The 16,936-nt window shown below is 42.2% G+C and overlaps 1 protein-coding gene across 1 annotated transcript; it reads right to left on the bottom strand.

The window, feature by feature from the left end:
• Window positions 1-6,693: 6,693 nt before the first annotated feature.
• Window positions 6,694-16,633, bottom strand: LOC146508590 (cytochrome P450 4B1-like). Its single transcript, XM_085177942.1, has 12 exons — window positions 16,273-16,633; window positions 15,949-16,093; window positions 15,800-15,844; window positions 15,580-15,707; window positions 15,301-15,425; window positions 15,038-15,192; window positions 14,828-14,934; window positions 13,635-13,825; window positions 13,361-13,494; window positions 8,368-8,432; window positions 7,875-7,957; window positions 6,694-7,080 (listed from the first exon to the last, which is right to left on the bottom strand). The coding sequence occupies exons 1-12, from the start codon at window positions 16,462-16,464 to the stop codon at window positions 6,903-6,905; spliced, it is 1,548 nt and encodes a 515-aa protein (XP_085034068.1). The 5' UTR covers window positions 16,465-16,633; the 3' UTR covers window positions 6,694-6,902.
• Between the last annotated feature and the right edge of the window lie 303 nt (window positions 16,634-16,936).

Below are 16,936 nucleotides of genomic sequence, written 5' to 3'. Positions count from 1 at the left end.
TAAGGAGAACATCCGGCTAAACATGTCACTCCTGGTCTGATTGGGGAGGGGAGGGGACCAGAGAAAACTACAGAGTCCGACATTGTTTTGGCAAAGTTACACACCGATTCAATATTGATTTTAGTGACCTCCAATTCAGTAATCCTGGACCCCGGAGCTGCAAATATGCTACATTTGTTACAGGTATCATTACTGGTAAAGGAGGCCGAGGAGTAGCTAAATATCTGACACAATGAACAGGAAAGTGCAGGAGCGACAGGTGAAGTAGCCATGGTGCTAACGAGTCGGCTACGAGCTAAGCTAAGCTAGTGAAACAGTACAAAGACAGTGAGTGAATACTTTGGCTATAAATTAGGTAGTGAGTACACAGAAAGTGTGCTTTGGATGAAGCACGTGAAGATTATACTATGAAAAAATAATGTATTTAAAAGTTTTTAATTAAATTGCTAAGCAGATAAGCTACTCAGAAACATCACTGTGTTTGAGCAGGAACAGGAAGCGATACGAGAATTTTAATTAAAGAACAACAAAAAGTTTTTTTCTGCTCTACGCTTTGAGTAGTTTTGTCCTTACTTTTGCTTGTTAATAACAAGCCTGTGGGCTTTTGTAACTAGTACAACATTTGCACTAGCTACTGTAATCTCTCCTGGGGTGTAACCCCCTCCCCGGGTGGCATTATCAACACCATTTAGTCACATTTACCGGTATTCTGCCTTCACACCACCACACATGCATACAGAATCAGTCCAATCAAAGGTAACACATCTGTGAAAATGCTGTGAAATGACTGAAGCTGCATTTAATGCTGTCAGACTCTCTGAGAAGCTGCTGTTACTCAGACTCACACCCTTTCTCTGTAACAGAGCTCTGAACTTCCTGTAAGATAGACCCCACTCAGTCAGAGTTGAAAACCAGACATCAAACATCAGAACTGTGAGCATTGGTATTACTCAGGGGCACGTGCTGAGTACACTGCCACATGCTGTCTTCACATATGAGTGTGTGCACCACCTGATCAATACCAGAATTATAACATTTGCATATGTGATTGGGTAGGGACGGGATAGAGAAGTGATAGGACTGGTGGCTCGGTGTCAGGAAAATAATCTTGCCCTAAAAGTAGAGAAGGGCAAGAAGATCATTACTTATCTGAGGAAAAGACACTCCAATATACATCAGTCACACAGAGGTAGAGAGGCTGAAAGCCTTAAATTCATCAGGACACACATCTAACAGTTTCTCAAAGGTGCTGACTCTCAGGTTACCAACAGAAACATCAAGGACTGTGACCTGGACGAGATGCCATTCACTTCCATTTTTTTTTTGTTCTTTTACTTTGTTGTGTTCTCAATGTCATTACACAAGTTCTGTTTTGGTCTGTCACAAGATGTGTCTACATCTGTTAAACTGGTAGCTGATAAGTAGAAGCATACTGATTGCAAAGAGGATTAAAATACATTTAGAGGACTTAGCATCTGAGGCTCAAAGTGGCAGGTATGGTTATCTGAGTGATTCATTACGAAGATATGGTGGGTCATTGAGTTACGTTTTTGACAAATTTGATGTAAGGTTGTATTTTTTCTACAATTTCTATATTTTTTTTCACTCCTTTAGAATGTTGAAAATACTATTAAAGGAAAGCAAAACATACTTTTCTGTCAAAACACAGGGCTGATTTTTTATCATGAAAACATATAATACATGTGTATTATTGACTGCAAGCTTTTCATTCCATATATTAGACCAGCATCATATGAACCTAAGTGTCCTGTGTTTTTTCCAACAAGCCACTAGGTGGTGGGTTGTGCACAAAGGTCAGCATTTTCGGTGACACTGGCTACACACTTGCAAAAATTATTGCTATATATGTGGCATCACATGAAAGTGGAACTTCAAGCTTCTAAACGTTCACATGTCGCTGATAAGCTATTTGCCCTGTCCAAACAGTATTCTGAACATATGTGCTCTTTGGCTTTTTCAAGTATATTACTTTGGTTGGTTTGTTGCCCTCACAGGTGTACTCTCACAGTTTTGTTCTGCTGGGCATTTAAATGAACTTTTATGGCCAAGTTTGTGGCTAAATTGGCCAAGTTTCGGTGGACCATTAAATTGTCTTACATCTTATATTTTATAGTGTTTTGGATTTTTCTTTTTCAAATGTGGACAGAACAGACGTAGTAGTAATTGAGAGGAGCTGTTTGGTGATTTGTAGCAAAGGTTCCTAGCTGGAATCGCAGATTAAATGCTGTGCTCTCAGCGCAGCATGCATTCTGACCACAAGGCTGCCACATAACATTGTTTTTTTTTTTTTGATGTGGTGCCTGGTCTGACATGGGCCAAAAAGTTAAACCAGTCGGCTTGAGTTTATTTCTTTATAAGGTAGCGACAGAAGATGCAATGCATTTTAGGAGTTTTTATAGGAAATTCAAGTGATCAGTTATTAGGATCTTAAATCAGTGAAAGGTTGGAAATCTGAGATAAAAGAAAGAGGATGTCATTTCATTTTTATCCAACCTGTGTTGGTGACTTTTTGTTGTTGTGGGTGTGTGGATTTTTTGGGTGGATTTTGTAATATGACTGTAAATAAAAGAGTACTTTTGACTCGTGAGCCTTTCTGGCCCTTCTTGATACTTTCACCCGTTGTGTATGAATTGCAGAAGGGGATTATAGCGTGTCTTTGTGACACTTCTGCACACGCTTGAACGACTCTTGTTGTGAAATTGCTCCAGCACCTGGCCTGTCTAACAGGAGAGATAGGCAGTGAAACTGAAGTCGGGACTTAAGTGCAGTGGTCTTGCCACACATATTCACTTCTATCTCTGCCTTCCTAAAGCAAGATGGTGAATCAGATTTCTGGTTTGTAGAAGCATGTACGCATGCTGTCTAACAGGCCTGCAGGAGACTGGCGCACAATGTACAAAGGTGCACAAAAGTGTAAATAAAAACGGAAACCTTTTCACTTTTACTGAATGATAAGTGAATGATAACAGCATAATTATCTGGCTTCATCATGTGTTTTTGTCTTTTTTCGGGGCCAAGGAACTAATCTAAATCTGTACTTTGCCAAGTTTGAGATCTTTGGTTCCACCCGCCATGTCTTTGTGCGACACAGAAAAAGTGAACAGATGGTCTCTATATGCATGGTTCCCACCCTGAAGCATGGATGAGGAGGTGTGATAGTGTTGGGGTGCTTTGCTGGTGACACTGTTGGAAATTTATTCAAAACTGAAAATACACTGAACCAGCATGGCTAACACAGCATCCTGCAGCGTCATACATCCCATCCGGTTTGAGTTTAGTTGGACCGCCATTTATTTTTCAACAGGACAATGACCCCAAACACACCTCCAGGCTGTGTGAGGGCTAACTGACCAAAAAGATGGAGTGCTGCGCCTCTAGTCACCTGACCTAAGCCCAATGGAGATGTTTTGGGATGAGGTGGACCGCAGAGTGCTTGGCAAAAGGGCCAACAAGTGCTCAGCATCTCTAGGAACTCCTTCAAGACTTTTGGAAAACCATTTCAGATGATGACCTCATAAAGGACCTTGGACCACTGGCCAACACTCCAGTCATTCTTCTACTTGGCCCAGTTGAGAGACTTCTGACTTTGGCTCAGGCTCATAAGGGGTTTGACCCGAGGAACCCAACAGTTGTAGCCCATCTCCCGGATGTGCCTAGATGTGGTGGTTTTTGGAGCTGTGACTCCTGCCTCATTCCACTCTTTCTGGATCTCTGCCAGATTCTTGAATTTTCTCTGGTTGATAATCCACTGAAGGCCATGGTCATCTTGATCATTTTGCCTGTCCACTAGACTTTCCATTGATATGCTTGGACACAGCACTCTGTGAGCAGCCAGCCTCCTTAGCTATGAACTTTTGTGGCTTACCCATCCAATGGAGGGTATCAATGATTCTCTTCTGGCCAGTTGTGAAGTCTGCAGTCTTCCCCATATTGAATCTAACTGGGGCAATTGAACCAAGGTGAAGCAATTTGATGACACCTGGGAAAACCTGTAAAATTTGGGCTGATGTCTTCACAGTATTCTAATTCCTGATTTTGTGGGTTTTATGAACTGGATGCCCAAATTACATACAAAGAAACAACCAAGTACTTGAAATTGTTTAAGTTCTGGGCCTTTCAGTTGCAATTTATTTGTTTTCCAATGTTAACTTGTCATATTTTAGTAATACGTGAACATCTGTTATAGTTACGTTTTCATTTCATATATAACATCGGTTTGTGAAGTGAATTTTCTGGAGTATAATGTGTAATGTTGATAATGCACAATGCAAGGTGCCGCATGATTCATTACTGAAGAATGTAAAAAAACTGTTTAAAATGGTTTTCAGATCATTTATTTTGAAACTTTCCATTAAATGGTTTTCAAATGTAACTTTATTTTTGAGTGTTTCTTAGTTTGAGACTAGTTGGTTAGTCTACCCCCCCCCCCCCCCCCTCGTTTAGTTGACTAAGCAATTAATTGCCAGGGACATCCCTGGTGTGCAGATGATTTAGGTCGTGCTAATAAGAATGGTTATGTTAACACCAGTGTTGGGTAAGTTACTTTAAAATAGTAACTTAGTTACATTACTAGTTACTTCTATCAAAAGTAACTCAGTTACTTCAAGTTACTCGTTACTTTCAAAGTAACTAGTTACTAGGGAAAGTAACTTTGGTTTTACTCAGAATTCTCTTGTTAATGTGTTGCTTCCATAACTTTGGCAGTCTTCTAGCTTGCTTACTTGCCACAAGTGCACTGTGCCACCTACCAATAGAAAGGAAAAGATAATACATATTTCCACGAGAGAAATCCCACGCCTGGACCGTCATTGACTGCTGCCATGATTCTAGCCTACGTCACAGCGTCATGTGCGCCTTTTACATCCAACACAAAAAATTGCAGTTGTGGTGCTTTGATTGTACTCAGAACTCGGAAATTCTGCCTTCTGAATAGGAAGATGTAGGTAACACCAGACTGCAGATGAGCTGCATACAGGGCTGGACGGGGACAAAAAATCGGCCCGGGCGTTTTGACTAGAGACCGGCCCACCATTATAGGAAAAATCATAAAGCCTTTGAATGAAAACAAACGCTGTTGTGACAGTGATGTTCACTGTTTTGATGGTATATATGCATCAATCGTTTTTTGTAAGATTCAGATAATTATTTTTTAAAAGCTAGACATTTTAAATGAGAATAAGAAAGAAAAGTATTTCTTTGTGCCCACCTCTCCCTGTTAATGCCCTACCTGGCCCCCCTGGCAAAACTTTGCTAGATCCGCTCCTGCACAGTTACCAGCTGTCAGCTACCTAAAAAGGATCCTGGCGTTATCTGTCTCTCAGAAACAGTTCATAACTTCCCTTCAACTCATTTATGTCACATAAAAGGTAAACCTGTTTCTCCATCACCTGTTCAGCTCTGATGATTCAGTAAGGACATCTCCTGGTTTCATGTTTCCCTCTCACCAGATAAACAAACCGACATCATGACCAGCAGCTTTACAGCTGTGGCTCCAGCAAACATCAGCTGATACTAGGAATTAATATTAAATAAATTCTAACAACAGCTGATCAAGCTTAAACGTGCTGCTGTTGTTTAACGCGACATCGGCTGGTTTCCTCTTTCTGGCGCAAAGTGGGCGATAAACAAACAAGAGAGAAAAGCCGATCAGCTGATCATTGATTAGTTTTCATGATTGAAGTAGAAACGGGAGAGGGAGGGGGGAGAATGAGAGACGAAGAGGCAGCTGTGCAGCAAAGACACAGAATAACTCCAGCTTTGTGCCTTTTTCAATGTAGCCGAATTACGGGACCAACTGTTCCTTTTCACCTCAATAAGAAACGCGTAATATTTTCTCTGAATACCAGACGGGACGGTTGGCAACTCTAATAACTTATGGACAAAATAAAGTTCAACATCATTAACTTCATAGCACCCACCCAGCTGTATAGAAACTCCGTCATGCTAGCTAGTACACAGTACGGAAAAAGTCAGAATAACGAAAATAAACTCCACCTTAACTTGGTTTATATCTGACCCAGATAGACTGCAGGTCACAACTTCTTACCTGAAATTCAGTTCACACTTGGACCGGCGGCCGCCTCGGGTCTCTTTTCCTTCTCTTCCACCTGCTGGCCTCCAACACTTGCTAATGTTATTGAATCTGTGGAAGCTCCGCGATAGCCGCCACACGAAGTAACGAGTAACGACCCTATCTAAATCCCAGTAACGACTAACGCCTTCCTGATTTTGGCATAATAACTAGTTACCGTGCTCGTTACCACAATAATAACGTAGTTACTGTAACGCGTTACTTAATAACGCGTTAGTCCCAACACAGGTTAACACTGCCATTTCCAGCTGAGGTTTTTTTTTTTCTTTATTCTGAGTGGACATCTTGTCATTGAGAAACTGATACTGCAAACCTGAGCCACCACTAGGCAGAGATGGGAAATAACGATGTACAAATACTTCATTACTGTGCTTAAGTAGAATTTTCAGGTATCTGAACTTTACTTGAGTAGTCATTTTTTCGACGGCTTTTTACTTTTACTGCTTACATTTTCACTGTGATGATGTCACTTTCATTGTGACATCATCATCCCATAAGCCAATGCAGGTGTCACAAGACATTTTTGAATGAGGACATATTTATGTATTTGTATTTGTAATCTCTGTTATTTTTGTAAAAAAAAAAAAAAAAAAAAAAAATTGGGGAAATTATATACAATGTATTGTGACACATATTCTCAATGACAATTTCTCCCAAAACATAAACTGCATTACAGAGTCCATGAATATATATGTAAAAGCTTGTTACATAGTAGAAGTATTTCAAATCAACATAAATTATTTACTTTCTAAATACAGTAATTTTTAGCAGTTCTTGCAGTTAGTGCACTTTAGCTCTCTGCGTCTAAAGGTTTGATCTTGATGTGGATGCCATTGAGTGAGCGGAGAACCAGTCGGGGGATGATCTTGGGTTTCATAGTGGGCTCCGCTATGAGCTGGTATCGCTTCAGTGTCAGAGCTGTCACCACTTTCATCTCATTCATAGCAAAGGTCTGACCGATGCAGTTTCTGAGGGAGGAAAATATTAAATGTAAGAAATATACAAGGATATATTCAAAAGAATTGAAAAATGTTGAAAATAATTTGATCCTTCTGAGATTAGGACATGACGAAAATGAATAGGAGGGATCAGTATAGTATGTTATTTTTTAACATTCAGGGCCAAAGGTGCTTGTATTTTAAATGGGATCAATCTTAGATTACAGTGGGTTCACCCTTTCCCCTACTTGCCTTAGCCCAGTGGTTCCCAAACTTTTTTTGCTGGCCCCCCCCCCCCCCCCCCCCCCCTTTGTTTTACAAGAAAAATATTCGCCCCCCCCCCCCCCCCCCCCCCCCCACCCCTGGGATACTGTTTGTCCGTGGTTTGAACAGCCCAGCGCTGCTCCCAACGAAGGGAAAACCAATTACGCAGGGGAGACCTACCTCGGCACTTGTGCAGGTGAAACCAAAGGGCAGATATGCTTCACCATATTTTCTATTCTTTGGCTTAGAATGAATTTGGTTTGGAAACATATTCAGCGATGCTTCATCTCCTGCTTTGCGTTTGTGTGGGCGCCCCGTGCTAGCAGTGTCCAAGCATTGTTTTGTTTTTTTCCCTTTTCATGCCGTGCCCCCCCTGCAATGGCTCTGCGCCCCCCCTAGGGGGCGGGCCCCACACTTTGGGAAGGTCTGCCTTAGCCCATTATAAAGCCAGTTTTTATTGTGTTGATGTAAATGGGGTCAGTGCTAAGTTACACATTCACATACTTGAGACTACTACAAACGGTCTCTATACAGTGATATAGTTTCAGGTGAGGACAAACCTTGGCCCAGCTGAGAAGGGCACAAAAGCATGAGGAGATCTCTTGGCAATGTTCTCTGGTAGGAAACGCAGAGGGTCAAAGACCTAATGTAATACAGGACAAAGAAAGAGAGCAGTGTTATGTGTACTTGTTTTCTGAACCTTATCACTCTTACCACTTGCGCAGAGAAAACTGCATTCTGACACACATAATATAGTAAGTCATTAAACCAGCTTGAATCTGTTCTGATGTCCACTTTGGCACCAGGGAACTACCCACCTCAGCAAATACAGCACAAAAAAAAAAAAAAAAAAAAAAAAAAAAAAGCAAATACAGCACTAGTAATTCATTTAATGCCCCAGTTTCATGATTGCTTCTTCAGTTATTTGATAAATTATATGCAGCCTTATGAGCAGAGTGCTGAAAAACTTCATAATTTTATTTCATCATAGATTTTGTTGATGATGTATTCCATGTAGTAAGTTGGGGTGGGAATAAAATTGAATTTACTTACATTAGGGTTTTCCCAGACAGATGCATTCCTGTGAATTCCATACACACTTATTCCAACAACAGAACCTACATTTGAAAGAAATGTGTACTTAGTTTATTATTATTATTAAAAGATTATAGGGTGTGTCTAGCTGATCATTATCATACAAACTAAACAAGCATACACCATATCCTCCTATGGCATTCCTAAGCCCATGCTCACTGTTTTAGTTCTGGGAAGGAGAGAGACTTTGCTTTACTGAAGAAAGGACTGGATAGTGTTCTTGGGCCTCACAAGCACTTTTCCGAGGATTATAAATATCAGATCTTGCTCGATCACTTGAAGTTCCCAAGTGCTGTACACCTCCATATACTAGTCAATGAGGGCTCTCGAACAGAAGTATGGTCAGCCACGACAGCTGATACAGAGTGAACTCTCGCCATCCTGTGTACACCATTCATAAAACCAGGTGACTCACAAGCCTTTGAAGTGTTTTCCCTGTCAGTTGCCAGTCTAGTGGGGATGCTTACCACTATGGATGGGGTGGCAGAGAGTGAACTCCACTGTGGATCCCATGTAGACTCATTACTTATCAAACTCCCTTTTAGTTAACGGGATAGCTTTGCAGAGTACTGCCTTAACCAAGTCTGGATCAAATCGCACTCATACCCTCTTCGTCCTAGCAGAGTGGTTGGAGTGCAAGACCCAAGCCATGCAGGTCTCCTGACAGGCCACAGAGTTGTATGCTTCAGAGAAGCTGGAGCTGTTGGAAGCCAAACACAGAACAAAGTTGGCCTCCATTTATTATGGACCCAACCCCACAGCCACAAAACCACCTGCTGTGGTCCATCCACAGCAACAAAGGCTGTTGCAATGCAGAAGAAAAGAGAAAGTTTCAAGCCTTACTGCCCTTTCTCTGAAGGAACATAGCATTACTTGAGTGGATGCAATGATTTCTCCAGGCTAGACATGGTCGCTGTTGTGGGCTGGATCAAAGATAAGAATAAATGTTGGAGATGTGGCTGGAATCATTCTGCTGAAGGCACACTTAAGAAACCCTGCAGCACTTGTGGTGAGCAACACCTCCTTGTATTACATGTCCTTGCCAAGGGTAAAGAACAAAACCCCAATATTCTGACCATGTGTACTGCATCCAGTGTCATCTATGTTGACCATCCCAGTCACTCCGGTAAGGTGATGTTGAAGATGGTAAGAGTCCAACTCCACAATGGGAAGAGGACCATGGACACCTTTGCCGTGCTGGATGATGGTTCCGAGAGAACCATAAAATTGCCTGCTGCTGTGAAGTTCCTTGGCCTTGCCCAGACAGATGAGGTTCTTTCCCTACAAACCATCAGACAGGATGTCCTGCAGCTGAATGGGGGAAGCATATCATTGGAGGTGTCCACTAAAGGTAAGCCAAAGATGAGGCATCAAATACTGAATGCTTTCACAGTAGAACAACTGGCTCTAGCTGAGCAATCCTGTCCAGTGGAAACACTCAAAAAGAAGTACAGCCACCTACAAAGACTTCACTTCAAAGGTTTCAGCCAGGTGAAACCTATGATCCTGATTGGATCAGATCACCTGCACCTTCTCACTCCCATTTGACCGGTGATCCGGGGACCACCTGGAGGGCCAGTAGCAGTCTGTACTGAGCTGGGGTGGGCGCTACAGGGACTCGCCAAAAGTCTACCACATCCAGCGGATGAACAGGCATGCTTATGCTCGTCTTTCATCACACAGACACCACAGCTCTACAAAAATATTGAAAGGCTGTGGTATATTGATGTCCTCTCTTTCAGAAATGAAAAGGAGGTCACTAGGTCAAAGGAGGACCAGTAGGCAATAGATATCCTTAAATCAAAGACAGCCCGGAAACAGTTAGCTACTCCATTGCTTCGCTGCAAAGAGTTTCCTCAGGTGAAGGCACCTCAAGAGGCTGTCATGGCTCTTCAAAGAGCCAATAAGCATCAACTATGCAAGGACCCGAGCAGAGCACAGACATACAACCAGGAGGTCAAGACAGTGGAGAAGGCTGGCAATTTGGTAAAGTTGACTCCAGAGGAGGTGAATGGTTCAACTGAATCCTGGTACATTCCACACCATCTTGTGCATCACAACAACAAAACCTGCCTAGTCTTCAACTGCATCTTCCTGTACCAGCAAACTGCATTTAATGACCTCCTGCTGCCAGGCCCCACGCTTAGCCCTTTGCTCCTTGGCGTGTTACTCCGATTCCGCCAGCATGCGGTGGCCATAAGCTGGGATATAAAGGCCATGTTCCATTAGGTACGTTTGCTTTCCAAAGATCAGCCTCTGCTTCGCTTTCTTTGGAGGGATGGACAACAGGAGCATCCACCTAATGTGTATGAATGGTGACTGTTACCATTTGGCATGACTTGCAGCCCTTGCTGCACCACTTATGCTTTACAGCGGCATGTGCAACACCTCCGTGAGGGGGAATGAAGATGTATACGAATCTGTCCACACTGCCATTTATGTGGACAACTGTCTCCAGTCACTTCTGACTCCACACCAAGCTAAACAACTCCTGGATAAAACGAGGCAACTACTGGGCAGGGAGGATTTGAAATACTGCAGTGGGCCAGTAATGTGCCAGAGGTGGTGTCCTACCTGCCTACTACTGCCCGTTCTGACAGCTGTGAGCTCTGGCTGACTTCTTACCAAGCTGACCCACAAGAGTCAATGCTTGGATTATGTTGGCATTGCCCCACTGATACCTTGCCCACAGCACCAACTCTTCGCAATGCGTACAAGGTGTTTGCTAGCCAATATGACCCTGTAGTGTTTCTCATTCCCTATACCACTAGAGGGAAGATTCTTGTACATTCTATGTGGCTGGGATGAACCTGTCACCGGTGTCCTTTGTGCCGCCTGGGTAGAATGGGAGAAGGAGCTACCATACTTGCAGAGCATTACCTTACCAAGGTGTTATATGCCACCTGTTACAGACTCTCTAGTTTCACCTTTGAGCTGCATGTGTTCTGTGATGCCTCAGAGAAAGCTTATCTGAGGACCACAGATTGCCACGAACATGTCAGCACTACATTCCTGATGGCAAGATCCCGATTTGCTCCTCGGAAGAGATTGCCAACGCCTCAGCTGGAGATCAGTGCTGCTCTCACTGGAGCGCAGCTTGCTAAGACTCTCCAAACCTAGCTTACTCTACCGCTGCAAAATACTATCTTGTGGACTGACTCTACTACTGTGCTGAGTTGGTTGCAGTCTGATTTCTGCCATTACAAGGTCTTTGTCGGGACTTGAATTGCTGAAATCCAGGAGCTCACTGGTTCTCACCAGTGGAGGTATGTCATATCAGTGGAAAACCTGGCTGATGGCCATTGGGCTCAGGGCCCCCAGTTTATGCAACAAAGTTCAGTGCACTGGCCCTACTGGTAGGGCTGAGACTACAGATGAGGGGTTGTTATGTGGCCTTGTCACAGTGGCAAAGTCTCTTACTCCAGCCCCAGGAACTTCACATCTTGGGAGGAGCTTGTGAAAGCCACTTACCATGCTCATCACGGGGCAGCTTCTCCTCCAATGACCGCCACTGATGATGTGGAAGCAGAGATAGCCACCTTAAAGTCAGCTCAATATGTTTCCCTGAAGATGTGATGGCCCTGATGAAGGGAAAACCTCTGTCCCCAAATAGTCAACTTTGTTCGCCCTGCCTTCAATATGATCCGCTTACTGGCCTGATAAGGGTTGGATGTCACCTGAGATGCGTTGAAGGTCTGGACTCAGACACCATACACCCTACTGTGCTACCTCCTGAACACCCACTAACTAAGCTCCTTGTCCAGTACTTTGATGTGATTTTGTTGCACCATAGTCCAGAGCATGTCTTTGCAGAGATAGGGCACACTTATTGGATCATCAGAGGTTGACAAGTAATCTGGAGACATCAAAGACAATGTGTAGAGTGCCAGAAATTCTCACCAAAATGGCTGATTTGCCCGCAGCAAGACTCCAGATCCACAAACCTGCTTTCTCGTCAACTGGAGTTGATTGCTTTGGTTCCTACACCATCAAAATATGCCGAAGGCATGAGAAGAGCTGGGGCTAAAAAATGTCATCTCTTGTGTTGGAGTGCCATCTTGTGGCCCATTTTGGGTAGTACTTTAATAAATGTGATTGCTCTTATGAAACAGTACCAGGTTGATGCACCGCCTTAGCAGATTTGTTGTGGAGGAATTTGTGGCCAGCTTTATTACCCTTTAATCTTTATTCATGTTCTACTGTATTTCCTGTTCTTGATCGCAGAAACCACACCATATCACCCCTCCACATCCTATACCATGCCATATCTCCTTGTACCATCAATCCGAGTATAAATAAACTCCACCTCTTACAATCTACTCCCTGGATGTCAGCCTCTCCTTCTGACCAAGGATAACTATTGTAGCACAACCCAGCATTAGTCTGATGTGCACCATTCTGTACAGTGAGGTTGCAGAGTGCATAAAAATCTCCAACGCTCTGCTGACTCAGTAACTGCAGAGCTCCAAACCTCCTCTGGCATCAACATCAGCACAAAAACTGTGTGCCTGGAGCTTCATGGCTCTTGGGTTCCCATGGCTGAGCAGTTCCAGTGAGTGTAATGTGTAGGCGGCGGTGTACTTTCTGCCCATATAATGTATATGAAAATAATCTGGTGCCAACATACTCCCATTTGGAAGAATGCCGCACTGACAAAGCAATTACACCACACGTTTAAGAGATTTATACTAGTTTATAGAAAAGAAACTGTATGTGACAATACAATCAAATAATACCAACGTACCCTTGTAGAATAATAAAGTATTAAGTATTAAGTCAATATAGGTCCTTTATTGAATTGTAAAGAAAAGTAATTTATGTATGTAAAGACAAACAAAGTCGGTTAAGAGTTTGTGTTTACCATGTAGCATAAAATGTTTCCAAAAGCATTATTAAGTGAAGACATTTAATGTTTACTCTTTGATAATAACAACAGAGTAAAACCACTGACCTGCAGGCACTGTTCTCCCGTCACAAAAGGTTACAGTTTTGGTGGTTTGTCTGGCAATTCCTGGTACAGGGGGGTAAAGGCGGAGAGCTTCTTTTATGCACATTGTAGTGTATGGGATTTTACTGAGATCCTCCCTTAAAATGAGACCGACATGCAGTGTTAGTGAAGTCAACTAATAAGAAATCTTGTTTATATGTCTCCTAATAAAATTTTGGTACCACAGAATGGCACCAACTTGTTTCCCTATTGCAATGTTGTCCTTTCATAAGCCTACCACTCCATGGTTTCCTTGTCATGCAAGGCCTCCATAATCTCCTTCCTGCAAATCTTCTGATGTTCTGGGTTGCAGGCCAGACAGTAGAGGATGAAAGACAGGCCACTGGCTGTGGTGTCATGGCCCTCAAACATGAAGGTGTCCACTTCTGCCCGCATATCTTCATCTGACAGACCCTGCTGGTTCTCATCCTGCCGTTGAAATAAAGGATATTTACGGTTGATAAAAGACAGAATGGACTGCACTACACTCTAACTGGGCTTCTCAATAAAAGTGCTTTGTTACTTTTACTGTTCAGGCTCATTATATTACTGCATCACCCGACTTTAACTCAGCTTTAGCTGGATAACATTCATCCTTATACAGATACCTTTATAAAATTGGGAATTTATTCAGCAGCCAAGTATCAAGGTCCGCTGTTCTTCTTAAGCCATATATAGCACTAATTGTTTGTTTTTTTAAGCAAACCCTTGCCATGCAGTTAATAATTGATTAAAATTTTTCCTGCCAAGGACAACTATTTGCTATGATATACTCATAAAGGAAGAATTCTTTCTATTCTTCCATTATCGGTTGATTATATTAATATTATACAAATATTACACAATTATGTATTTAAGTGATATAAATAAGATTTTTCAATTTGTGTGATTTTCAGTTAAAACACATAAAAATAAAAAATAAATAAAAATTGGATCATTTTATGTCTTTTAAACTTTGTTGAAATGAAGAGTGAGTCACAGCATGAACCCATGTCATGAAAGCTAAGTCTACTAAGAGAATAAACATGCTAGCTGAGACAGCCCCTACAAGCTGCCGTTTAGAGAAGTTTTTGGAAAAGAAACTGGACAAAACACTAACCAGTGTTGACCAGTCTCTACACAAAAGAGATTTTGTATTCAGGTTGCTGCTCATGAGGGTGAAAAGGCTGATCATCGTCTTTGTGTCAGAGGACATTAACATGCAGCTTGGTAACAGCATGCATCTTTGCTTATTTGCTGCATGCATATGCTATTTCAGCTTTAGGCCAGTACTTCAGATATCTGACACGATCTCAAGTTGGCACTTGCCTTATTTTCTGTATGACCTCTATGCAGGAAAACCCCAGTTTGTGACTTGCCTATACATTAAGCAAATCCTACAAAGTGAAATGTGTTGAAGTAAGAGGCTGAAACTGATGACACATAACATACTCTTGCAAAGAGAAGGATGTCCAGAAAGTCCAAATATCTCTTTGCCTGTATTTGTCCAAGCTCCTTCTCTTCCTTTAGTGCTTCTTGCCTCTTTCTTATAACTTCCTCTTTAGAAAAGAATATAAAATGCAAGCATTTGTAGATCTGACACTATAATGTGAGGCTCACTGATTTTTGGCAACGGTTCAGATGAATCAAAGCAAAGCTTACCTGTATGACTGAGGGTCACCTGACGGGCTTTTCTGTATCTGAAACCATGTGGGCTAAGGTGGAAAATGAGGTCACTGTGGTACGGAAACATTCTGAGCCGAAGGTCAATTAGAAAACTGAGGTCATAAACTGCTTTGATGTATGCATTTGTTCCACTGAAATGACAAAGGAGGCAAACATTAAATGCAGATTTACAACAACAAACGACTCAACATAAAACTGACACTGTAAATGACTCTTTAAAAAGATTCATTTGGGCTCACCCCTCTGTCTGACAGTTGCTGTAGCAGCTGAAGGCACACTTCATAATGCTGTCCAGTGTCATGAGGCTCACGTGTTTAAACAATTCAAAAGGCTCATTTGTGCTTGCATAACTTTCCCACTTATCCTGCCAACAATGAGAGAACAGATGTGATCTCTCTGCAGGATACAGACACTGCTCCTGCTTTACTTCTATGATATTTACTGACACGTGCTGACCAACACATCATGACTTTGACTTTTTATTTATCAATTATGCAACTAAATTGTCTTTAACGTACCAACATAGTCTCAGCAGACTCTGACATCAATTTTACGTATGGTTTCAAAACATCATAATGGAAACCTGGTGTTAAGAGCCTTCTGTGGCGGAACCACTTCTGACCTTCTGACACCAACAACCCATTTCCTGAAGAACATGTGCACGAGTGAGGATAGCAGCAAAACAAACAAATCTGCACTTTAACAAAATGCTGTAGAAGGGAGAAAAATGAGCCTTACCAATCCAACCCTCAATAAACCGGTAGACAAAATCATCTTTTGGCTCTGTTAGGAAACATAACAAATAAAAATGGTGTTAGGGACCTTTAACTTTACTACACAGTTATAAATGTGCATCAACACAACAACTAGTAAAACATTTCTCACACCTGATGATGTCAGGATAGTTTTTGCATAATCTGGATGCTGAATATTGATGATACTGAGAAAGGGGCCAAACCAGATTGGAAAAACATATGAGTACTCCTGTCCCCATTTCACTACCTTGTCCATATCGGTCCCATCTTGTTTAAACTGAAAGAGAAAAAGTACAACTGAAACACATCACAGCAGGCAGACTTTACTCGTGTAAATTGTGTTGTTTGTCAACTGTGTGTCTCTGTTTGCAGAATGGTGTTCTCCAACATGGTGTGGTCCGTTTTACTGGACGGTTACACATGTTACAGCTGCTGCGAGTGTGTTGATACAGTTACCTCGAGAATATGTCCAAACAGCCAGTGTGGCGGCGGCCCCCAAAAAGCTTGGGAGTTTTGCAGTGCTTCCCTTCTTTTCGCAAGTAGAATTGTTAATTTATAAACCACGACAAAAAGACAGAGCACAGCAAAGACGTAATGCATGTGAGGCCAGCCCAGCTGAAACTCCGCGAAAGTTTTAGTTAGTTTCATCTCGCAGGTGTAAGTGTCTTCCGCCTCCGCCTGCGGGAAAACCTCCCCAACACAGCGCAAAAGGTGATCTGAGCTCACCTTTCTGATAAGTGCTGGAGGTAAAGCGATGTTTTCAGTAGTGTCTCCGGTAGGCGGGGAGTCTGACAATCAATAAAACGCTGACTTGATGTCCTGACGGAAATGTCGGCGTTTTGAGCGCAGGAGTGCAACAGCAACATCATTACGGCGGTAAATGAGAACTGGGATGATGAAGATGCTAATATGGGAAGAGTATCGAATTAAAAAGTAGATTATGAAGAAGTGCGGTTAAAAAAATATTTACAAATTCTATCAAAAATTACTTTGTTTGTTAACCGAAAGAATTTCTTCTTATGTAAAGTGAACATCACACGCAAAAATGTAGGTTTTCCTTTTGGCTATTCTGTTTGCCTGTCAAACACTTGTTCCTTCATATAGTTACTAAATACTTTGA

This window comes from Neolamprologus multifasciatus, chromosome 11, assembly GCF_963576455.1.
Source record: "Neolamprologus multifasciatus chromosome 11, fNeoMul1.2, whole genome shotgun sequence".
NCBI classification, from domain to species: domain Eukaryota; kingdom Metazoa; phylum Chordata; class Actinopteri; order Cichliformes; family Cichlidae; genus Neolamprologus; species Neolamprologus multifasciatus.
Note: the sequence above shows the minus strand (reverse complement) of the source record. Positions and strands in the feature narration are given on the sequence as shown.